This window comes from Gadus morhua, chromosome 10, assembly GCF_902167405.1.
Source record: "Gadus morhua chromosome 10, gadMor3.0, whole genome shotgun sequence".
NCBI classification, from domain to species: domain Eukaryota; kingdom Metazoa; phylum Chordata; class Actinopteri; order Gadiformes; family Gadidae; genus Gadus; species Gadus morhua.
In genome coordinates, this window is record NC_044057.1 from 18,406,167 (window position 1) to 18,430,458 (window position 24,292).

Sequence of the window (24,292 nt, forward strand, 5' to 3'; positions counted from 1 at the left end):
ACATGTTTATCTTCAAGGTTATATGCTCCATTGAAGCAGAGAAGTAACAACAATAAAATGTCATTTTCAGTGTAATAATTATAGTACTATTTTCAATGATATATTATATAATATATTATAATAATTCTAATATTATTACATTATGGAGAATATTATTGATTTTATTATAACACGACGGTGACATTTTTCTTTATAATGTATTCGAATTTTTGTACTTTTTTCATCTTAAACAACATTATGCAGTGGAAGATTTGCGTAACCTACCCTTTTATTTTTACACAACACCACAGATCAGACGTTAGTGAATTTGAGGTCCGTGCTGCTGCTGCTGCTGCTGATGATGATGATAATTATGATAAAAACGATGGTGTACGTTTCAGCTGATGAAGCTGAACGAAGAGTGGGACAGGGTCTATCGCCACGCCACCGCGGATCTGCAGCAGAGGCTGGAGTCTCTGGTTCAGGAGACCGCTGCTGCTAAACAGCTGAATAAACGACTGCTGCTCAGAGTGGAGAACCAACAGGTTAAGACGCACATACACTCTAGGCAGAGTTCTGGGTTTGAAACCCGTTGTGCGCAGTTGTTGAGCAACATTCATAACCCCTACCTGTTCCTGCCATCTCTCTAAAATTCCCAGTCAAACACACTGGATAAAAGGGTCTAATAAAGCAAGACATATTTAAAACATTAAATCATAATCGATCAAATCTTACAATTTAACGTATAATTGTCATGCAAGATGTATATATATTGTCCCATGTTTAACAGGAATTAATTAAGCCTTTCAGTGAACATAGTTTGTATGTAAATCACAGCCTCACGCTGAGCATACGGCAGCATGTGCGTGATACATTGTCCCGTGTTTAACGTGGATTCATTGCGATTTGCAGAGTACGAGGGACTACTACGAGCAGAGCCTCTTACAGGAGCTGAAGAAGAACCAGGACCTGCAGGACTACATCCGCCAGCTGGAGGGCAGAAGGGCCCAGAAGCACGCCAATACCGCCCACACAACCCGCACAGACCGCACCGCCGACCAACAGGTGCTTATTCTCTCTGCTGAGCTCCATCAGTGCGTGTGTGTGTGTGTGATTAAGTTTACCCATGACCTTCATCACCTTTCAAATCCCCCCCTTGGTTTCTTTCCGTGTCCGTCCCACAGGGTCTCCGTGATTTCGTCCACATCCCAGAGCCCACTGTGTCCCCCTCCTCTGATATCCGAGCTACCCCCGCCCCCCAATCCGCCAGCTACGGCTCAGGGTCCCGACCTCAAGGCGGCTTCCACCCCTCCTCCTCCTCCTCCTCCTATGCCTCTTGCTTCTCCCCGTTCAATCACCCGGAGGCAGGACCGCCTGACATGGGGACGCAGTACCGACCAGACGGAGACCAGGATCTGAAGGAGCAGCTTCAGGCCCTGAGATGTCAGGTGGGTTGTTGCCGGTTCCCGAATCCTAAATGTTTTGCTTTATTCTCTATATTGTGATAGGAAGGTGCTGTTGTCATCGCCGCTGTTGCCAGGGGAAGATTTTTGGGCTGTGGGAGTTTAGGGCTACTCGCGTTGTTTTGGTGGTCAATTGGCGCCACCCAGTGGTGATAATTAATGAATCACCGGAAATGGGAACGTGATGACGGTAGAATGAGAAACATGGCAAATATTAAATCAATTTAATATTGTGTCACCAGACGCAGATCTATGAAGCAGAGTTTCAGACAGAACACAAGGACCACAAAAACACATTGCAAGAAAACCGGAGGTTGAGGAGGAAACGAGAGGAAATGCGTCAACAGGTGGCGCTGTTGCAAGAGCAGGTTCGTTCTTTGATAGAGAATATTATAACATAATTTTATCAGTTCTGTTGGCCATATGTCTTTCTCTACATTTAACGTTTTATTTGTGCCTCATTTTCTCAATTAACCCCAACATATTTGTCATGCACGCGGCAGCTTAAGGTCTATGAGGATGACTTCAGAAAAGAGCGGTCAGACAAGCAGGTACTGCAACGTCTGCTTGGGAAAAAGAATTCCCCCACCAAGGATGCCGTACTTGTTCATCGCTGCAATAACGAGCAAAAACCTCCAGGTGGCGACAAAGGAACGCACAGTGGAGAGAGAGCTCAAGGACAAAACCATCCGCATTGTCCCAATCAATGTTACATCGGTACTCTCTCGAATGAGAATTTAGATTACTGATCCTAAATTACCAAAATTACTGATCTAAAATAATATCGATCTCAAATGTGTCTGAAAGGGGCGATTATATTTCGTTCGCTCACATTTGTGAAGACCAATCATGAATGGGCTATTAAAAGCGAATACTGGAAAATAGTCGTAAAGTGTCTTTAATGGTTTCAAATGGTTTCAACAGCCCCTGGACTAGTCCCTTTATAAATATACTTTTAGATCCGCCCCAGGCTCTGTGCCGTCTCCCCCAAGACATTCAGCCATCCAATTGGAGGACTGGATCCTATAACCGGGGCCCTGACGAGCTCCGATTATTCAGATTCTAGAATGATATTATCTTTAGACATTAATTCAACTCTTACATTGTTACAATCATGTAAAGCGAATTATTCTTTTTTTTTTTAATTTGTTTAAATAATAATACCTATATATTTTTTGACAATTCATATAAATTATGCCATCATATTTATGTTATGCCGTGTGTGTCTTATGTAGGAATGTGTGTGTGTGTGTGTGTGTGTGTGTGTGTGTGTGTGTGTGTGTGTGTGTGTGTGTGTGTGTGTGTGTGTGTGTGTGTGTGTGTGTGTGTGTGTGTGTGTGCGTGCGTGTGCGTGTGTGCGTGTCTTTCTAACAATAACTCATTCTCATACATAGACGCCTCGACCGAGTCAATGTGATATGTTGATGAGGTCCGGATGATGACATTTCAATAAAATGCTCATAAACAATCATACTGAGAGATGCGTCCCTGAATAGCCTACTTATTTCTTCATGTGAATAGCAACTGGTGCATTGCCAGTGCACCTGATATCGGGGATTTTCCCCCAAAACAATAATTCCCAAATCCATCCACACCCTTAACACACGCACTCTTCATATTTGATCCTTCATTCTGTCTAATATCAGGCCTACACGTTTAATTTTATCCCTTGGCACCTGCATAGCACCCACATAAAGAGAGCCTTCAGCCACGGATTCATCAGCAGGCCTGTTTGACTGAAACTAAGGTTCCATGCGGTTCTGTCGGCCAGGAAGGAATGCTTTGTGCGGAAAGATGGGAACTTACCTGCCTGTCTTTGATAATGATCTTGTTTAGTTGTTCTATTTCCCTGTAAAGTCCCACAATGAATACACACTTTTAGGCTGAAAAAAATAGTACAGCTTCCGCAACTTGTCAATTGACTCCCAAAGATTTTCCGGGCACAGGGTGAGGTTCCAGAGAAGGCAATAAGGAAAGGCTGCACACGCAGCTGCGACACCTGACGCATAGCCTACTGTCGTGACGTTTATCGGAACGGGATGCCGAAGCAAAATCATTGCATTTCCGACATGGAGTATCCAGTGACCACCCACCCATCTTAACCATATATAGGAGACCATCAATCAGGCCCAGGATCCAGACATGGGGGAACTTGACTCGAGTCAGACTCGAGTCGCAAATTTGAGGACTTGAGACTTGCTTGAGTAACACTGATAAAAGACTCGACTTGACTTTGACTTGGTCTTCATGACTTGAGACTTGACTTAGACTTGAGACAGATGACTCGAAAGGACTTTTCTAAAGTTATATTATAGGTTGGATATGTGATTTGCGATACGCCAGCAGATTTTGAAAAGACGCAACTCAAATGGTCCTACCCACTCTACTTCAACGCTGACTCTGACTCCACCCATTCCAAGTACATGGACGCGCAATCACACAAGAGCGCGAACACAGATGCGCGAGAGTGGGCCAGGGCAGGCTAGCTAGGTTGGAGTTTAGGGTTGTATTCTAGCGCTAGGTCCAAATGTGGATTAGCTAGTAAACTAGCTACAATAGCTACCGCAGGATAACAACAAACAGAAGCTTGCTCTGAGTCACGAGCTTTGAGTACGTGCACGAAGAGGTCACGCGCGGGGGGAGGGGGAGTGCAGTACGACCGTTTGATTGACGTACTTAATGTGTTTCTGAAAATCATTGGCTGGAGTTTTTCGAGCCCTGCCCGTTCCACAGATGATTAACTTGTTTAATTTTCATGTCAGTAGGCTACTTCTAACTCAGTGGTTTTAAGTGTCTTTTTGTTCAAGGTGGAGGTACGAGTTATAGCAGTCCCTGCATCAAGTGCACCTGTTGAACGTGTGTTCAGCCATGGTGGGGTGATAATGTGACCGCATCATTCAGAACTCAGTGACAAAGTACTTTCAAATTATTTTTTTTGCAAATGCAATGCATTGTAAGTCGATGTATGTTGCGAGGCAGCAAGATTGCTACCAGCTTTCAGGCTTGTGTATTACTATTTCCCCTTCCTACAGTATGTGTATGTGATATTACTTTTGAAATATTCTTTTTTTTTCATGTCTGATGCCATGTGTTGCAAATAATATTCTACAACATGTAGGGAGATTGAGTGATTGACTTGATCTGTTGTCGTATACAGCTACCTAGAGGTTCTATTTGATTCTGTTCATAGGTTGGAGGTAATGATCATAAAAAACATTTTCAAACTATGCACATGATGGTTTTGAATAGTTTGAGTTATTGTTATTGTTAAGACATTGTTATTGTTAATGTTGTAGTAAAATGAACCACTCTCTTTACCGATTTTTAAATGTGGAAGTTAGATCATCAGATTTTTGTATGACTTGACTTGTGACTTGCTTGACTTGAGCAATGACTTGACTTGTGACTTGCCTGATTCTCACCACAGTGACTTGGGACTTGCTTGAGACTTGAAGGTTATGACTTTAGACTTGCTTGTGACTTGCACATTAATGACTTACCCCAACCTCTGCCAGGATCAAACCCCCTGACACCTCTGAGAGAGAAAGCCAAAAGGAACACGGAGAGAAACACACAGGTAGGGTGCTGTGTGCCATAGCCTACCATTGGATGTTTAACCTCCTTTGGTTTTGGTAGTAAGTAATGATTCTGAAAGAGGTAAGTCATTCAATAATTGGTAATAATAGGTGTAGGCTACTAATGCTGCTAATAATAATAACAACAATAATAATATATGACAAAAAGATTTTATTTTCATTTAATATTTTTTCCCCCTCTCAAGTTATCTGTTCACACTTGACATTAGTACGCGTCTTGGGTGATCCGATCACAAGTGAACAGCTAGTGTGAAGAAGACCGCATTGGGGATGTATTAGGATCAGACCGCTAAGACCACATTCGGAGGTGGTCTGGGCCGCATATGCCAATGTAGGCTATGTCTATGTGGGCATATGTAGCCTAGTATTCGTATAATGTATTATAAAATATCACAACTCAATTTTATATTTATTTTATGTTAGAAAGATAGGCTATTGTACAATCAACAGATATTCAGCTATCTGATACGGGGAACCTAAGCCGTGATCACCGGTATAGAGTCCCGTACGTGCAGTAATGATGATCTTCCCTGGGGACGGTCGGGCAGCATGCAGAACTCCTCTTTACGTAGAAATTATGTGGTCAAACGTTCGACACAATAGGGGGAATATATAGGCCTAAGTACCCAACCATGCCCTAGCCCTATACCCTACAATACAGGTTCAAATGACTTTCGATATTGTGTCTATAGTCTCACAACATGCTTGATCATTTGCAATTTGCCGGCTTTCCCTTAAAGCGTTTGTTTTAATTGCCCCGTCCCAAAAAGAAAACGCATGCGCTCTTTATAAGAAAAAGACTCCCATGGCACGTCCTCCCGGTCTGCGTACAAAACAGATTCAATTAGCAAGTAACAGATTCTATTTAGCAGTGAATGCTAACAAAGGGGTCGCTGTTTCTAGTTGAATACAGGAGCAAGAACAGCAGAAGTAGAGATGAGTGCACAAAAGCTACAGGACACCTACAACCAGCAGGGTTACGTCTCAGGGCTGCCTGTGTTGAGCCCTGCGGAGCTGTCGGACGCCAGGCAGGCATTCTCTGCCCTGGAGGAGGAGTTTGGTGAGTAGGCTTACCACAAGAAGGACTGATGTAGGAGTGTGTGTGTGCGTGTGCGTGCGTGCGCGCGCGTGTGTGTGTGCGTCTGTGTGTGTGCAGCCAATTCTTACATTGCCTTACAAACTCCACAGAACCGATAACCAGAGTTTAACCGCTACTAACTCAGGTTATTTATAACTAGCACTGACGCAACTCAACGCCTTCCTTACCCTGCAGGTAAGGAGTACACCCAGTACAGCCTGCACAATGTCCACCTCCAGTACCAATGGGTGATGGCTCTGGCCAAGAACCCCCGGCTGCTGGAGGCCATCAAGTCCGTCGTGGGCCCCGATGTCCTACTGCTTGACTCCCGCTTCATCTGTAAATACCCGACATCCGGCGCTGGTGCTGCCACGACGGATCAGGCCAATGGGACCGTCCCAGAAGACCAGCTCCCCTTTGTGGCCTGGCATCAGGACATGAGGTACACTATGCATCCAGGATGGGGTCTGGCTTCCACAAGACTTGGTGGGATGGTGGTTGGGTAACTGGGTTTTGGGTGTGTTTGTGTGTACAGGTATTGGGGCATCGATGGAGGACCGGTGCTCTCTGTGTGGCTGGCCCTGGATGACTCGCTGGAGGATAACGGAGCGCTGAAGGTTATACCAGGTAACACAGCTTTTTGTTTGGTCTCTTCTGACACTCTTCTATCACTCGCTGTGTTTATTGGCCTTGTTCTGCCTTGGTTCTAATGTGTGCTAGATCTATAAGCCCCATTGGCACATCAGAACTTTATTTTCTTCTCGTTCCTTCATTCTTCTTCTATCTTTCTTTCTCGTGCCTTCGTTCTTTCATTCTGTCATTGCATCAATCTTTCATTTATTATTTTCATTCTTTCTTTTTCATACAAAATAATGTTCATACCAGCATGCTACCACATGAGCTAGCTAAGCGCCATGGCAACATGCTGTCGGTCAACCAGGAGATCCCTGAGCACCTGGTGGACAGCGGGAAGGCTGTCCTCTGTCCCCTGTTGGCCGGACAGATGTCTGTAAGTGATGAGAGTTTGTTGTTGCATGAGAGGCCTTGGCTGTATTTCATACTTTACCCTAGCCTGGCTATTGCCAGACCAAGCTCAATGGTAGGTCGCACGGTGACGTTGGTCTGGGGAAGCTGCGGTCATTTTCGTCAGCTCAAGAGGCGTGATCATCGGGCCTAGTTCAACTGTCTCCCTGTCGTCCTTGTGTTAAACCAGCCAATAGCGCACCAGGGGTGGGAGAAGCCCGCTCGGTGATTGGCTCCCATTAAAATGTATCGGAAGCAGAAAGAAATGAATTGCTCTTCTCCAGAACCTTCTGCAAGGCAAATTTAAATCGCCGGCAGAATGGGCAGGGCTACCAAAGCTAACTTTACCTCTCTCTCATAAACACAGGGGAATTGCTCATATATACTCGCGAAAGTCTGTTCCTATAATGATTCTCACAAATACTACAAAGATTACTTAGTAGTCAGAGCATAGCTAAGATTTTATGGACCGGCGGACAAGCAGCTCCGGCGGGGGGAACTCGGCGGCAGCTCAGCTCCAGGAGCACGATCCCTTTCTCTGCTGGCGGTACCGCCAGAGCTGCCGGACTGCCGCTGAAGCTTTGGCGGCAGTCCGGAGGAGGAGACATGGAGGAGAAAGGAATTGTACTCCCGGAGCTGAGCTGCCGGACTGCCGCCGAGCTACCCCGGCTGGACTTTTCAGCTTCCGGAGGACGCCCGCTGGAGCAGCTGGACTATTTATAATAATATTATATATAGTATTATGATTATTATTATTATTATATTATATTATATTATATAGATATAGAGCTCCAGGAGTCCGCCAACGGCGAAACAATCCCTTCTCCTCCATGCTGTGGTTCAGTCTGACAGCTCATTGGTCAATGTTTACTTGTTGTGAAAACCCCATGATATGTCTCCTTTAAAGAATTTTCTGTGTAACTGAGAGCATTTCACATGTGTATGTGTGAGAGATAAACAATAAAATATGGCCCATCCGGCCTCTCGTTTGTAATTGGTGCAGTCTCACAATTAAAGAAATGACTTTCGGCCTGTATTATATATTCACGGTTCTTTGGCGACTTTTGTAGATCCATGATGGATTCCTGGTTCACGCCAGTGACCCCAACATGTCCCAGAGGAGGCGCTGTGGTCTGGTGATCCGTTACGTCCCACCCTTTGCCTACCCCATCCATGTGAGTACAGTGAGCCGTTCCACTGTGATGTCAATGATGAGGTCATGGTCATGCACATGGGTAATGCCGTCTGCTCGTCTTTGTGTCCATCATTGTGAGTGGCTGACTCTGTCTGTGACTCCGCCTCTGATAGGACCTTGACCGACCCAGGAAGTTCAATGCAGTGGTGTTGGCCAGTGGAACAGACCAGTTCAATCATTTCTCCAGCTGAAACCTTTTGCTTTTCTACCTGTAACTGAATATTTACACACATTAAAAAGTCATACACTGTTATGGTATGACGTTTAGGTCTATGAAACGACCACCTTATATTGTATTTGCTCTGAAGCGCATTCCCTGTGAACAATGATTTGATTTATCTTAACCTATGTGATTTGTTCATCTACATTTATTTATCTACTGTATCTGTATTTATATTAGTGTCAAATAAAAAGAAAGTCATACCCAGGCCTGCAGTGTGCATTGTTTCCATATGAGCCCTGAGCGGGAATAAACTGTACTGTTATTTTCCACTTTCATCCATAGATGAAAGTTTACAATAATTCTTCTTCATATCCATGTCATCAATTAACAGGTTGGGGTCCAAACCAACAAATCCAAACCTTTCAGCTGGGATAATCATAACCTTGTTATGTTTGATCACACACCTGTTTGACAACACCTTGACACACATTTTGGAGCAGGCGAGGTGACATGAGACAAAAAAATTATAAAGTGCACTGCGCTTTTGTAAATCGCACACACGCTTTTGTAAGCCATGTGTGGGCTTAAAGGTGACATATGCCGCTTTCAAAACACTCGGAAGCTCCAATGTCTTTACATAAACCTTCCTTCTTCAGAAATAAGAGTGTTCAGGAAAAAAGTATGGATGCCCACAGGGGGCCTCTTTGCGCTTCTTTGCTGAATCAGATGAATCAGTTATTATTATTACTTGCGATTGTTGAACATGAGAGAGAATTGATCAGGGGACGTTTATAATTATAATAATAATAATAAAATAATGTAGGAGATCGCAATGAAATGGAGACGGAGACTTGATTGCCGGTGAAAAACACGAGAAGGATTTATTTCCCAAAACACAGAACCCGCACAGCCAGAGGTGCGTTCCTTAAGACCTGCGTTGTAACACCAGGTGGGTGCCACGCCCCCTTCCCTTAAAGGGGGCACGCACCATACAACACACACAGTGAATACGATACCGCTACAGACGCCCCCCCAGAATTCACACTCCCGAACAGTCAAGGCCAACGGGAAGGAGCCCTGAGCACCCGCCGAAACGACTCAGCGGAACCGGTGCGGGGGCCACAGCAGGCAGTGCAGGAGTCATGAGGCGGTGTGGCTTGGAAACCGGAGGACGACCCCGCCGCGGGGGCAGAGCCAACCCCACGGGCTGGTCCAGATCCAGGTGGGCTGGCTTGAGGCGATCGACCGAAATGTAGTCAGGCCTGCCCCCGATGTCTACCAAGAAGGCCTTGTCACCGGCCTCCAGGACGCGAAACGGACCGTCGTAGGGAGGACGGAAAGGACCCCGATGGGCATCATGGCGGATGAACACATACCCCGCCGTCCGCAGGCTGGGCGGCACACAAGCCTTCGGGAGGCCGTGCTGCGAGGTGGGCACCGGCGTGAAACCCCGGACCCTGTCCTGGAGCGAGGTCCGCTCCTGGGCTGCCGACCAGGGAGCTGTGGCGGTGGGGATGAAATCCCCAGGAACCCGTAGTGGCTGTCCGTAAACCAGCTCGGCCGACGAAGCCCGCAGGTCCTCCTTAGGGGCAGTCCGGAGGCCCAACATGACCCAGGGGAGCCTATCGACCCAACCGTCATCCGTAAGGCTGGCCCGGAGTGCAGCTTTCAAGGAGCGATGAAACCGCTCACACAACCCATTAGCCTGGAGGTGATAAGCGGTTGTTCGATGGAGCCGCACACCCAGGCCCCCGGCGACCGCATTCCACAGCTCGGAAGTGAACTGAGGTCCCCTGTCAGAGGAGACATCAGAAGGGGGGCCAAACCGGGCGACCCAGGTGCCTATGAACGCCCGGGCCACGTCAGAGGTCGTAGTGGATGCCAGCGGGACAGCCTCCGGCCAGCGGGTGCTCCTGTCCACCATCGTTAGGAGGTAGCTGAACCCTTGAGAGGGCGGCAGGGGCCCCACCAGGTTCACATGCACGTGGTCGAACCGCAGCTCCGGCACTGAAAAATGCGCCAGCGGAGCAGTCACATGCCGATGCACCTTGGCTCGCTGGCAAACCACGCAGGCCCGAGCCCAGTCCCGAATGTCCTTCTTAAGGCCATGCCAGACAAACTTCCCGGCCACCAGCTGCTGTGATGTCCTCCGCCCAGGATGGGCAAGGCCGTGCACGGCATCGAAAACCTGACGCCTCCAACTGCCGGGCACGACCGGCCTTGGCTGTCCAGTGGAGACGTCACACAGGAGCGTGGCACCGACGTTGTCGTACTTGATGTCCTCCAACCTGAGTCCCGTGACAGCTGTCCTCAGAGCCTGGACCTCCGGGTCGGAGGCCTGATCACCTGCCATGCTGGTGTAGTCGATTCCCAGGTGGACAGCTCCTGCGATGGCCCGGGAGAGGCAATCAGCCACGTGATTGTCCTTACCCGCCACATGGCGGATGTCCGTGGTAAACTCGGAGATGTAGGCCAGCTGTCGCTGCTGACGGGCAGACCACGGCTCCGAAACCTTCGCCATCTCGAACGTCAACGGCTTGTGGTCCACGAAAACGGAGAATGGCCGAGCCTCCAACAGGAAACGGAAATGCCTAATGGCGAGGTAAAGGCCGAGGAGCTCTCGATCGAAGGTGCTATATTTCCGTTCGCAGGGGCGGAGCTGCCGGCTGAAGAATGCCAGCGGCTGCCAGACGGTTGATCAGAAGGTTGCGTGTTCAAATCACGTCAGGGTCACCAATGTAGGAGATCGCAATGAAATGGAGACGGAGACTTGATTGCCGGTGAAAAACACGAGAAGGATTTATTTCCCAAAACACAGAACCCGCACAGCCAGAGGTGCGTTCCTTAAGACCTGCGTTGTAACACCAGGTGGGTGCCACGCCCCCTTCCCTTAAAGGGGCCCGCACCATACAACATACACAGTGAATACGATACCGCTACAATAATACATTTAATTTAGAGGCGCCTTTCAAGACACCCAAGGTCACCTTACAGAGCATATAGTCATCATACATTTTTTAAAAAGCAAGACATTGTGGAAAAAATAAAAAAATAAATAAACATAAGCAATAAGAAATAAATAAATCAAAAACAAGACAAAAAAAAAAAACAGTGATCAGTTAGACGTTGTGTGCGAGTTTGAACAGGTGAGTTTTGAGTTGTGACTTGAAGGTTGAAATGGTGTCTGACTGTTTTATGTGTGGGGGGAGGGAGTTCCAGAGCCTGGGTGCTGAACAGCTATAGGCTATAATGTATCGTAATGCAAATGTTAGAATGGGTGCTAAGTTCGCCTCTTAGTGCTTGCTGCAAGTTCAGCTGCAAGTTTAGTCTATCACTGTAATAACAGCGTAATGGGCAGCCATTGTTGTGACGTGAACAAGGAGTACTCGGGTAGCTTTACTTCCGCACGAAAGTCATAGCGAAATCTCAGACCCAACAGTGTTCAAAGCACTTTCCTCCGAGCTTAAGGACCCAACTTCCGAAACTCCTTGAAACTCTGAGCTTTTTGAAGACGGCAGTATTATACCACCAGGTGTGAGTGTGATTAGCCATTACAACTTGACATCACCTTCACCACTTGATCAACCTGCCATATATAGGGCACTTCCATTTACCAAAACTCTACAGCCAAAGCTATGATGTTGCAGTTAATTACAGTTCAACAATATAAACAACTTGAAGCGGTCCAAAATATTATGTTCAGTCATCACTCTCAACCCACCTGCTTCAACCCTGACAAAGCTTATGACCTACTTTATGAATCATTTAACAACAGCCTTCTAAACCTCTAATTATGTCCCATATTCAGTGTGTATTTCACTGCCTCAGTACAGTATTCCCTTGCTTGGTTCAGACGCTCGACGCGAGATTAATGTACCTTCTAATTAAACTCAACAGTCGTTTCTCAGAAAATGAATGGCAGAGATAATTTATTAGACTCAAAACAAAAGGTATAAAAGTATCATTTTAATAATCAGAATCCTTTCTAAATGCCGCTCATGGGAGCGTGGGCGGACCTTTACTCTATGGTGGCGGGACACATTATCAATATTGTCAACAATGTAGGTCAATAATGTTTACTGTAGCTTTCAACGATTAAATGTTACATTGTGACTCCACATTTGTACCACTGAAATTTTGAATATCTTATTCTGCAGATTTCTGTTATAGTTTACTTAACTATTGGCAAGATTCATAATATATATATTTTTAAACAAGCTAAGTTTCAGTAAAGCTTTTTCATAAAATGATGTAGTGTTTAAAGTAAGTTAGAATCAGTGGTCCACTAATTATATTTGTTTTAAGCACAGCACACCGACTTTTCTGGTAGACTTTTCTCACTTAACTGGAGAGGTCACAACTGACCTTTTAGGCAGCCTTGGCTTTATAGTTTCGAGTCAAATTTTTAATCTGTGAAAGGACACATTGCCATAAATCAATAAGACACGTGGAGTACGGCACCTTATTTCAAAAAGTTTATTACATATTGGTTGAATCAACAGATGAAACGAAATGTCATCTGAGGATGGTGCAGAAAGATTAATTTGAGTTCAAATCATACAATGTAAAAACCTAACAATGTCAATTTACATATACATTTAGGGCATTTAGCAGCACTCAAACAACAAAGAGTAAAATTCCAAAAGCACAAAGCCCTTTTCCTAGGCCAGTTTCAGCAGCTCTGAGACCATGACGCCGATGCCATCAAACACCTCGTGGAAGGCAGCGTTGCACATGAAGGCGCTGGTGGTGACCAGCTTGTTCTTCACGTCCACGTGGGCCTCTCCAACGTTCTTGTTCACGTGCGTGCAGCCCATGTCCTTCATCACGCCCGCCGTCTGGGCGTAGGGCCACCTGTGCAAAGGAAACCAACATTTCAATTACAAAGTAGTTCATTATTGAAAAATGTTCTAGAAATTAGTAGAAGTTCATTACAACAGTAGACCCCCTGAGTGGTTTATTTGGTCTATACCACAGCTACCAACAATTATTAGATATATTCATTACTTCCATTTGTTACCTTATTGGTACCTTGAGCATTTGGTTTTCGTGTTGCCAAGAAAACATGTTGTCGAATTCTATTTGATTGTTTTAAATATTGGTTTGTGGCACGACATCGAAATACTAAAAGGCAGAGGTGCACACCCATGGAACGTTTTTGATCAAACACATACATACATACATCCATAAATACATACTTATATACATACAAACATTTATAAATAACTACACCCATGATTAGGTGTACTGTTAAACAATAACGCAGGACACCTTTACCTCAGCAAGGTGCATCATTTCTCCCCTTTAGTGCCGTTCTCCACGAGAAGCCCTATGGTTTGATCTGAACATTGATTGGCAATAGCATACATGTCTGCGGGTGAAACACAAGGAAACATACTTTTCACACTCTTTGTCTTGGCCCACGGTGATCTCGCAGCCAGGCAGAGCCTTGGCGGCCAGCACTGGGGAGATGCAGCACATGGCAAGGGGCTTGCCCGCCTGCCTGAAGGCCTTGATGACCTTCTCCACCTGGGGCTGGACGGTGTAGTCCTTCCCCTTCACCGCCCAGTCGCTCAGGTTCTTAGCCACTCCGAAGCCCCCTGAAGAAGGGAAGGGGTAATCGGTGGAAATTAACACACAAACAAAAAAATCAGAAATGAATGATTGCACATAACTAAACACATTAAGAAATACAAAGTAAAACCATAAATAAATAATGCCTCAATAGGCCTAACGGAACCGACGACTGTAACGTTCAGCTAGGAATGATCCATTGTAGTGTCTGAATTGGGAGCCAATCGCACCTGGAATGATGAGGGCGTCGAAGTCTTTCACGTCCAGCTTGGTCAGGTCGGTCACGTCGCCCCTGGCGATACGTGCGCTCTCCTGCAGCACATTGCGCTTCCCCTCCATGGGCTTCCCCTCACAGTGGTTCACCACGTGCATCTGCTCCGTGTTGGGAGCGAACATCTTCACCTGGTGAGGTGAGGAGGGAGGATCATTTACAAATGCCCAAACCATGGTGTTACCAAAGTAGTGGAGGACGCTGTGTATTTACTGTCAGATGGAGACTCAGGCACCAGAATACAGGCAATGATAGATACGGGACTCTCCCATTTTATTTGCAACATAAATTTCTTAGTTTTACTATTAACCTTTGCTATTTAGTCACCCAGCAGCCATTTTTCAACGACCACAAGTAGCAAAGGGATCTTGTTGAATGCCTACAGGTAGACGGTGGGCCTCTTGGTTCTGACCAAGTACCTTTAGAACCCAGAACCCCCCCCCCCCCCCCATCGTTTAACGAATAACCACTGTCACGGTCGTGCCAGTCCCTGCAGTGAGGCTATGTGTCCATCTAATGACCTTTAACTTTCCCCCATACCTTGGCTCCAGCACGACTCAGGTGCACCAGTGTGGCTGAAGCCTCGTGGATCTCTGTGCCATCGTACACGCCACAGCCAGAAAGCAGCACTGCGACACGCTTTGCCATGTTTCCTGTAAGTCAAACCTTCGTTCAACACACATTGAACTGAATATATCTGGGTGCACACACACAGATCCACTGTATATGAAGAACAAACAGTTTATTTTGTTTTATTAATTATTATGTAATTAAATATATATATAGAAATAACGATAATACATTCATCTCAATATGACATGATACCAAATGTAATTACTAACTATCTGATTGATTATATACTCCCTCTTTAACTTATTATTATATTTTTGTAAAATGTTGTTTTGTATACGTTTTTGTCTATCATATCATTTTAAGATTCATATCGGCAAATGTACATAATAAACAGTTATAGTAATTCAATTATTTTTGAATTATTTTCTTGAGCAATGTTGATTCCGAGTCTGTGTAAGCATGACATGGCATCTTATCTGTTGACCGCCTGGCATGTTCACATTAAAGATTCACAGGTGCGAAGCAATGAATCCACCAGGTAACCGCTGCCAGGTAACAAACCTCTATACGCGTCACAGAGACCGTTCTTGGCAACTGTATCTAGTTACGTATCTAGTTGCTCCTTGCGCACCGCTGCATTGCAACCGCCCTGATAACCTCACCGCTGCCGGAGGGTTCCGCGCGGCGGTGTTGCTGTTGCCGCCGCCGAATGTGTCAACACGGGGAAAGCTGAGTCTATTAGCATGACTTTGCTTAGTTTTAACTGTTAAACTTGAATTCATCAGACGCTTTTCATTTGTGAACTTGTTTGCATTTGTGTGTGAACTGGTCTGTATTTACTCTCCTGACATGCATTTGTTTCAACGAGGAACTCTCTGTAGCCAATCGGATGCCTCCCTCGTTTTCAGCCAATCACATGACTACAGTGACTGGGTTTTTACATCTAGCGACGTCAGGAGAATCTCAAAAATCCACAGATAAATACAGTTCAGTTCACACACAAAGGCAAACAAGTTCACAAATGAAAAGCGTCTTGTTAATTCAAGTTTAACAGTTTGTATACAGATGTAACAACATTCAAATACGTTTTTGATGAAAAATGCTAATATTTTTTTAATTAATATATTTGTGGTTTTATATTACATTTATTTAAAACAAGGCACATTTGTGTGTGGATCAGAAATGTGAATCAGAAAACTTTTTTTCCTTTACATTTATACATACCGATATCCATTTGTGTGTGCATTGAAATGTATAAGTTAGAAGAGACTAATTTATGTATAAATTACAAAAAACATTTGTGAATCCTTCTCTGTGCATTCATTATTAATGAGACTCTTCTGACCCCATAGATAGTAGGTGAGAGGCATCAAGGAAATAAAGGCATGAAAGCCTATTTTTTCTCATAATTTCCAGCGACCGCACCACAACAACCGCCTCCCCTCGGCGGTTGGCGTGAAAGCAGCCCGAATCAGACTCCCAGATCTTTGTTTTTGACACAATTAAAGTGTAGCGTAACGCAAAAATGATTTAAACACCAAGGCTACTAAAATAAAGACATAATTGGTCCATTTAATCTACATGGTTTTCAAACTTTCAATCAATATCGTGTAAGAAAACTTGTTTGCGACGTTCTAATATTAAAGTCAAGTTCACTGACCTTGGAGGGTTGCTTTGTTCAGCTGGAAGATGAGTTGCGTGCAGGTTCTGTTGAAGAGCGCCGGTGAATACTGCCTTTACCAATGAAGCTCAGTGCTTTATAGGCTGCTGACTCATTCTTGAATGTTCCCTCCCACTCATCAGAGCATTAGTTATTGAGGAAGTGCCCTTCTAAATAACAAGTATCGCTTTGTGTATGCCTACCCAACAAAGAGGTGTACTCAATAGTTTAAAAAAAATATATATATTTTGTTGATTTAGAGAGATAACCGGTTTGGGGAAAATCCCTTTCTGTTGCCTCCCAGGAAAGGTGCGCCGCTCGATTGTCTCCGGTGGGCGTGACTCAAAGGACTGGGTGTCCACGGTGAGTATGAAGTGCTTTCCTCATTCGACATCCAATAACAAGCATGGCTCAAGACTCGCGCTCTGTTCATTTTCCAGTTGGCATTTTAGGGATCTCCAGTGGTAAGAAATAATAATTAACATTTTGATGCGTCTAATTTTATAGATATAATATGAGAGACTAATTATTATATCATGTATTAATTAAAAAATGATAATTTAATAATGTTTAATAATGTTGTAATAATGTTCATAAATTAAATAAAGATTACATTTTAGACCTTATTGAAAATTACAAGGCTTTGTAATTTTCATTACAAGGCTATGCTTTTTACAAAATCCCACTATTAATGCAAGCATTGTTGGAAATTATTCATACAGCATTGTTAGTGTTGTCAGGCTAAGTGTCCTTGTAACAAAATAAAACAAAAAGGTAGGAATCTTAACTAAATTGCAGTGTACTGTGTAGGCCATTGGGTGGTGCAGCCCGTGTATAGGTCTGTGTGTTGGTGCTTGGCACTTGTTTCTACGAACATCTGTACTGTACCGACAGTGATATATTTGGGTGTCAAGCAGCGAAGCTGCGAGACAACTTATTGTTTTCTTATGAATTCCTATTATTATTATTTTACCTCCATTGGAGTCTATGGCAGCCCATAGAACGCCTTGGTGAAAGGACAGTCCCATTAGCCCATGAAGCAAATTTGAGGTCGCTAGCTTATCAGCTCTAGCGCCACCAACAGGTAAAAGTTGGACATACATTCATGTATATAACTTTCGAACCATCATTTTGCGCAATGATGGATTTTCCGCCAGTGGTTTGTGTCAAAGACCTTCAAAATGCTACTCCTATCACAAATTTCGTCCAATCATCTCGAAACTTGGCACACAGGATCTTCCGGCCATGCTTGTTAGAAAACATCGAACGATTTTTCAAATTCAAAACCGTTTGGCTGCTACAGCCAATCAAAATCGACCGCGAAGTCGCCAAACAGGAAGTAAGCCAATATCTCAGCAGCCCTCTGACATATCATAACCATTTGGTGACCATTGACCTCTTGGGGGCGCTATAATTGATGAAGACGTGTTTTAACTCCTCTCTCTTCACATGAGTATATTTCAAGCAAATTTTCAATGTCTGGTGATACTATCGGACCTCCCCGTATAGCTAGTAAATGATTTCTCACGGAAACATCTGCAACAGCCAATCAAATTCTACCGCAAATCCGCCAAATCAGAAATACGCCAATATCTCAGCAGCCCTTTGACATATAATAACCATACTTGGCAGGGACACTAAATTAATTTGGTGATCATCGACCTCTAGGGGGCGTTGTAATTAACAAAGACGTGTTTTAACTCCTCTCTCGTCAAATCAGTATATTTCGAACAAATATTCCATGTTTCGTGATACTCTCAAACCGCCCCATGTAGCTCATAAAATATTTCCCATTGGAACTTCAGAAATTGGCCGCCATGTTGAAAGTTGTTGAAATCAACCTTACATATCCATAGGCCACAGATTTTGTCCAATCATCATGAAACTTGCCTGATATGATCTTCAGGCCAAGCCAAACAAACAAGCTGAACTGCTTTTTCAAATTCTAAACCGTTTGGCCGTCACAGTCAATCAAACTTGACGGCAAAGCCTGGCAGCCATGTTGAAAGTTGTCAATATCAACATTACATATCCACAGGCCAAAAATGATATCTAATCATCATGAAACTTGCCATACATGATCTTCAGACCAAGCCGAACAAACCTGCCCGACAGCTTTTTCTAATCCCAAACCGTTTGGCCGTGACAGCCAATCAAACTTGATGGCAAAGCCCGCTAACAGGAAGTAAGCCTGTTCTCAGCCACTCTTTAACATATCATAGCCAAACTTGCTACATAGACTCATGACATCATTCTGGGGACAGCCAAACAATTTGGTGACCTTTGACCTCAGGGGGACGTCAAACAACATGACTTTATTTACCATTCCGCCCACTTACAATTAAACTGCAATTCTTGCCGCGTACTCGCATAACGCTGGAGTTCATTCCACCAGCCGTCGTTATTACAGATTACCGAGACAGTCGTCATGTAGCCACCTAGCCGATACAGTTGTCATGTAACCACCTAGCCAATTACGTCCGCGTACGCGCATAATGCCGTAGTTCATTCCACCAGCTGTCGTTATTACCGATTACCGAGACTGTCGTCATGTAGCCAACTAGCCGATTACGTCCGTCCGGCAGAATTAGCTTATCAAGTCCCATTAAGCTTGACACCCACATTGCTGCTCTCAGCTATATTTTTGTTTATTTTTCCCCTGACAAATGTACGTATTGTAGCTTTGGATAAAAGCGTTTGAATTTCAAATGATAGTGATGAGGTTAGAAATCTTGATATTTTTATCTTGAACTACAGGTTCCCTGCTGCTTCTAGTAAACAACTATGCCAGCACTCCCGGGGAAGACCTCATTCCCCAGACTGCACTGGGGATTCTACTCCTAGTGATTGCTGCTGTTTTAGCAAATGCAGGTTTGGATCATGTTCTGCACAACTGGAATATTTGCAGATTTCATAATTTTTGGAAATATATTAATTTGTGAAACTTACTCACCTTAATTTCCCTCCAGGTGTCCTGAGTCTCTCCCACGGCCAACTGTTTTCCCTCTTGTGTCTGACAGTGTCGGGGCTATGGACCGGCTCAGGCCTGGTGTACATTCTAGCAGGACAAGGGGTCATTCCACCTGATGACTTAGGACCATCCCTGGTTCCTGGCCTGGCTGCTTTTACCCTGGCACTCCTCCTCATAGCTATCGTAGCACTCTTAGCAAAGAAGGCTGTTCTCTTTATCATAGCGCTCAGCATTAGCCTAGCATGCGCCCATGAAATAGCAGGTCTGTCGGCCGCTGGCTTTGGCCGATCCGCCTCGGCCGCTAACTACCTCTTTGTCTGTTTGGCGGGGGTCTACTTTGGCATTGGACACCTGTTGTCTTACATCACCCATGGTAAGGTGGAACTGGTCGCAACCTGGGCGAAGGAGAAGCCTGTGCAGAAAGCACAGCAGGACCCAGAATGCACCAGCATGACGTTAGTAAGCCTGGTGATGAACCTTCTGGCTGCCTCCGTGCTAGCTTGTCCTCTGCTAGGCGTGGTTCCTCGGCTCTCCACGGGCCACGTGCCTTGGCTGTGGACGGCCGGCGTGTTTCAGCTGGCCATGTGCGTCCTCTCCTACCGGGACATGGACCCGCTCGGAGCCACCTTCTGCGGCTTCATGGCTCTGCTGAGGTTTGCCGAGGGCTACACTGCGCTCCTGTTCTCCATCCAGCCCTATTCCCCCGTCCCCTTCCCCGTCGTCTTCTCCGTGCTGCTCTTCATCATGGCCGTGTTCAGCTGTCAGAAGAGTCTGACAGAGGGCGTGTACCAGCTGTTCTTTGTGGCTTACCTTATCGCCGTCGCCGCAGAGCCCCTCGGCTTCCTCCAAAGAGGCACCCAGGGTGTGCAGGCGGCCATTTTTGTAGTCTCCGCTGGCGTGTTGTTTGTTTACGCTCTCAATATGAACTTCAGCCGGAGAATTCCTACAGGACAGGGCCTTTTGAAGGCTTTGGTGAGCAAGATAAATGCCCTCACTCTTAGAACCCACGACAAAGACTTTCACACGCCTTATCTGGGCCTCTCCAAGTATGCTGACGCGGAGGTGCTGGGGCATGCCTGCAGTGTGCTGGCTGCTTTCGCCATCACAGCCGCCATCGGGGAACGCGGTCCGCTCTTTGTGCTGGTCCTCCCCTGGGCAGTAGTAGCGGGCGGGGTGCTCCAGTTGCTTTGTGGCAGTGTGTGTTTCGCACGGGGTAAGACCCTAGAGAGCACGGCCTTTATTCTGTTCGGCGTGATGTGGGTCGTATGGGGGCTGACGCGATACGGCGGCCTGTACGGCGAGAGCAGAGGGTTTAACGTGGCCGTGGGAATCATCGGCTTCATGCTGTTCAACGCCTTGGTTACCGTGGCGGCGCTGTTCCTGAACGTAGCTTGGTTCGCCTACGCGCTGACCTTCCAGCTCATCCTCATTAGCTTCCTGCTCGACGCCATTGGGTCCCTGCCGTTCGGCTATGACATCGGGGTCACCATCATCTTCGGCCTGGTCAGTTTCTATTGTTTCCTGGCGCACCTGTTCAACGGCACCTTCCAGTCCCCCCAGATCCCTTTGGGACCAGCTCTTGTCAAGTTCAGTGGTACCGGGGGAAGCAGGGATGCTTGCCTGCACGTACCAGCCCGGAAGGCTACCTCCGTCAACCAGATCGCAGGTGAGGGAGTGTAGGCACAATTCCATTGTAGTATCCGTTGGTGAAGTTGTCATCATTAAACTAAGTATCTTCCTTCTCTTGCAGAAATTATGAAAAACGGCGGCATATGTGGAATGCCGACAGATACTGTCTACGTGCTGGTGGCAGCTTGCAACAGGCCGGATGCTGTTGTCAAAGCTTTCAAGTCAGCTCATTATAATTTGTTTGTATTGTTTACTCGGATGCATGCATACATAGCATGTTCCCCATTGCCCCGTTGTTTAAAGATTACATTGGATGTACTTGACCCCACAGGGTGAAAAAGCAGGCCCAGGATCGGCCCATGTCGATGTGGATCTCGTCCATAAAGCAGTTGGATCCGGTCAAGCACCTGTTGAGCCCCCTGCTGCTAGATTTCATGGAGGCTGCATGGCCCTCCTCCATAAGCATGGTCATACCCAGAGGTAATAATTACCATATGTGGGTGTGACTGCATATGTTTATTTTGTGCCCTGCAAAATTAAAAGATTTGCATGTGAAACAACAACAATGACGGGCTGCATGTGAAGCACTCCAAGATTGACATTTGATTCCTCTTTCAGGGCCCTGGCTGGATGCCTTTGGTTTAGGAGAGGCAGCGAAACACATTGGAACCCCACAGAGCATTGCAATCAGAAGCCCAGACTGTACCGCTGCCACACATCTCATTAATATGGTAATCCCTCGGACTCAAGTCATGGTTTAGCTGATTTCCCCAGTGGCATATGCATTCCACAGGCAGAATGCTGTCTCCACTTGACTATTCTGTGGCTTTGTTATAGGTAGGACCAATAGCTGTTACATCGGCTAACCCTACAGGTGAAGCAGACACAACTCATCACAATCAAGTGTATGCCAAACTAGGAGACAAGGTGATTGCATGGAGTGCTATGCTTTTTACTTTATTTAATCACTATAATAATAATAATAATAATAATAATAATAATAATAACAATAATAATTAATGGGAATCAAATCAAATGTTATAATGATAAGTAATTCAACTCCATAAAGATGAATATCAAGGAAATAGCTATAATAATCAACTCATCTAGGTCAATGGCGTCCTATGTGATGGGCCATCTCCAGAAAACATTGCTTCTACTGTGGTAGACTGCACCAAGATTGAAACGGGTCATATTGGTTTCTTCAGGGTGGGTCTCATCCCAAAATCAAAGGTAAAATGTTTCCCTTAAGTTGAATTCCTTTAGGAAAAAAACACAATTAATGTTTCTTGAATTGTTTTTTTGTTTGTTCACCACATTCTTGTTTGTTTCCTGAAAGGTTCTGCACATTTTTGAAGAGGTTCAAAGACAACAAAAGCATGGGAAAATTAATCCTGCTTTTGAGGCGGATATTTCAGACTCACCAAGGAGTGTCAATCTAGATGCTAGTGTAGATGAAGAGATCACAGAGGAGCCTGAACAAAGAAATGAGTGAACCACCACTCTGGATAAAGCCATGTATGAATCAAAGTATGAAATGCATTGCTCATAAGCGGTCATAAAACTTTATGGACTGCTATGATAAAAGGGCATGTGCTACTGCATAACCATGAGGAAGGATGCACTTAATAAGGTTTCCTTGATAAGTATATAATGTCATAAATAATGACAGATACTTTAAAAGTGTATGTATACTTGTTGTAGAGGAATATTGATAGAAATACCAACATGCCAAAACTGAACACAAAAAATATTTGTAATATATTTGTGATAATGTAAATTATGTTTGTTTGTTGACTTTGAATTTAATGTACAATGTATATATATAATATGCCAGATTTAATGATTAAAATATGGAGTGTTTTATTTAAGTAGAAGAAAAAATCTTTCATTAAATCTGCACTATTACCACACTGTTACTTTACATAGGCTAATGGGGTTGTTGTTTGAAGTCACTGTTACTTTAAAAAAAATAAACATTGCATTGAAGACGTGCCTCCAGTTATCTTGTCCGTGCAAGCCCAAACAAGTCAATAACATAAAAATTAAACAATGTTGTAGATACATGACATATGTTTTATCACAGTACCTGTTCAAATAGGCGAAAAATTTCGGGTTTTACCAGTAAAAAAAACATACATATTCAACATTAAGCCCCTATCCCACCATGGAGGCTACGACTATAGAATAGAGGCAAAGTATAGAATATATTTGAGGGGTCTTCCAGAGATATCCTTCTTAAGGGATATATGAAATGCTCCTTGTTTGAAAATTCATAACTACACAATTTAAACACTGTACTAAATTGTATTTTGTAGTTTGGATGTGTGTGTGTGTGTGGGGGGGGGGCGAGACGTGACCTGCCGCTGAGCACAGTGGGCGGCTCCTACCACTAGGGGGTTGTAGAACATTCCAAAGAAATATTTATTTATTTATTTTTTATTCCCATGGGCCTCCCTCTGCCTTGGGCCCCACCACAACTGTCCACCTTATACCCGCAGTCTGACGGCCCTGTTTGTGTGTGTGTGTGTGTGTGTGCGTGTGTGTGCGTGTGTGTGTGTGTCGTGTGTGTGTGTGTGTGTGTGGTGTGTGTGTGTGTGCGTGTGTGTGTGTGTGTGTGTCGTGTGTGTGTGTGTGTGTGTGTGTCGTGTGTGTGTGTGTGTGTGTGTGTGTGTGTGTGTGTGTGTGTGTGTGTGTGTGTGTGTGTGTGTGTGTGTGTGTGTGTGTGTGTGTGTGTGTGTTTGTGTGTGTGAGTGTGCTGGATTGTCTGTTATGGACTCAAGGAAGTAAATGAAAGGTCTAAGCAAATTATTCCATGGGTATCAGCTGTGTTTTGGAGAAATTCTACAATGACATCATCTGCTGTTTATAGTCATGGATGGAGATCGTGTGACATTCCCTGCTTTTATCTGAACCATTTCCTGTATCTGTAACACATCATTTGTGGTCCCTCCCACCTGACTTTGGGGGATTATTTGAACAAAATCTTTGTTTGTTGTTGTTTAATAATTGTAATGATATGTAGATGGGCAATTCCCAAGGTCATCTTATCTGGGTTAGTTCCACGCAATTTACCTGAAAGAGTATGGCGTGAAAAGTTATCACGTCAACATGTTT

At 44.9% G+C, this 24,292-nt stretch overlaps 5 protein-coding genes across 5 annotated transcripts in view; 4 read left to right on the plus strand and 1 right to left on the minus strand.

The window, feature by feature from the left end:
• Positions 1-2,915, plus strand: part of si:ch211-153b23.7 (uncharacterized) — a 6,618-nt gene extending 3,703 nt beyond the window's left edge. The window contains exons 3-7 of the mRNA XM_030368709.1: positions 381-524; positions 892-1,044; positions 1,164-1,427; positions 1,685-1,810; positions 1,946-2,915. Of these exons, the coding sequence (XP_030224569.1) occupies positions 381-524; positions 892-1,044; positions 1,164-1,427; positions 1,685-1,810; positions 1,946-2,191 (933 nt within the window). The 3' untranslated portion in view covers positions 2,192-2,915. The remainder of the gene's footprint in view (positions 1-380; positions 525-891; positions 1,045-1,163; positions 1,428-1,684; positions 1,811-1,945) is intronic.
• A 1,928-nt stretch (positions 2,916-4,843) lies between these two features.
• LOC115551962 (probable alpha-ketoglutarate-dependent hypophosphite dioxygenase) overlaps positions 4,844-24,292 on the plus strand; it is a 53,556-nt gene continuing 34,107 nt past the window's right edge. Inside the window, exon 1 of the mRNA XM_030367603.1 lies at positions 4,844-5,019. The gene's annotated coding sequence lies outside the window, so the exon portion shown is untranslated. The remainder of the gene's footprint in view (positions 5,020-24,292) is intronic.
• Positions 4,979-8,762, plus strand: LOC115551966 (probable alpha-ketoglutarate-dependent hypophosphite dioxygenase). The gene is made up of 7 exons (XM_030367610.1): positions 4,979-5,099; positions 5,942-6,098; positions 6,312-6,558; positions 6,652-6,755; positions 6,998-7,125; positions 8,210-8,314; positions 8,448-8,762. Exons 1-7 carry the CDS (start codon positions 5,085-5,087, stop codon positions 8,523-8,525), a joined length of 834 nt encoding a protein of 277 aa, XP_030223470.1. The 5' UTR covers positions 4,979-5,084; the 3' UTR covers positions 8,526-8,762.
• LOC115551964 (glutamine amidotransferase-like class 1 domain-containing protein 3A, mitochondrial) lies at positions 12,977-16,787 on the minus strand. The gene is made up of 5 exons (XM_030367608.1): positions 16,576-16,787; positions 14,883-14,995; positions 14,302-14,473; positions 13,896-14,097; positions 12,977-13,351 (listed from the first exon to the last, which is right to left on the minus strand). Exons 2-5 carry the CDS (start codon positions 14,988-14,990, stop codon positions 13,159-13,161), a joined length of 675 nt encoding a protein of 224 aa, XP_030223468.1. The 5' UTR covers positions 14,991-14,995; positions 16,576-16,787; the 3' UTR covers positions 12,977-13,158.
• LOC115551957 (uncharacterized) lies at positions 16,958-23,164 on the plus strand. The gene is made up of 9 exons (XM_030367596.1): positions 16,958-17,039; positions 19,333-19,446; positions 19,545-21,212; positions 21,297-21,396; positions 21,507-21,655; positions 21,794-21,906; positions 22,013-22,102; positions 22,286-22,408; positions 22,515-23,164. Exons 1-9 carry the CDS (start codon positions 16,982-16,984, stop codon positions 22,668-22,670), a joined length of 2,571 nt encoding a protein of 856 aa, XP_030223456.1. The 5' UTR covers positions 16,958-16,981; the 3' UTR covers positions 22,671-23,164.

Excerpts from the sequence above, each read along its gene's own strand:
- LOC115551966 (XM_030367610.1), top strand. Across the intron at positions 6,559-6,651 it reads GCCTGGCATCAGGACATGAG|GTATTGGGGCATCGATGGAG; the intron begins GTACACTATGCA and ends TTGTGTGTACAG. Across the intron at positions 6,756-6,997 it reads TATACCAGGTAACACAGCTT|CCAGCATGCTACCACATGAG; the intron begins TTTGTTTGGTCT and ends ATAATGTTCATA.
- LOC115551964 (XM_030367608.1), bottom strand. The coding sequence starts at position 14,990 with ATGGCAAAGCGTGTCGCAGTGCTGCTTTCTGGCTGTGGCGTGTACGAT. Across the intron at positions 14,474-14,882 it reads TGAGTCGTGCTGGAGCCAAG|GTGAAGATGTTCGCTCCCAA; the intron begins GTATGGGGGAAA and ends TCACCTCACCAG. Across the intron at positions 13,352-13,895 it reads CAAGACAAAGAGTGTGAAAA|GTGGCCCTACGCCCAGACGG; the intron begins GTATGTTTCCTT and ends TCCTTTGCACAG.
- LOC115551957 (XM_030367596.1), top strand. The coding sequence starts at position 16,982 with ATGGCTCAAGACTCGCGCTCTGTTCATTTTCCAGTTGGCATTTTAGGG. Across the intron at positions 21,397-21,506 it reads GCTGTTGTCAAAGCTTTCAA|GGTGAAAAAGCAGGCCCAGG; the intron begins GTCAGCTCATTA and ends TTGACCCCACAG. Across the intron at positions 22,103-22,285 it reads ATGCCAAACTAGGAGACAAG|GTCAATGGCGTCCTATGTGA; the intron begins GTGATTGCATGG and ends CAACTCATCTAG.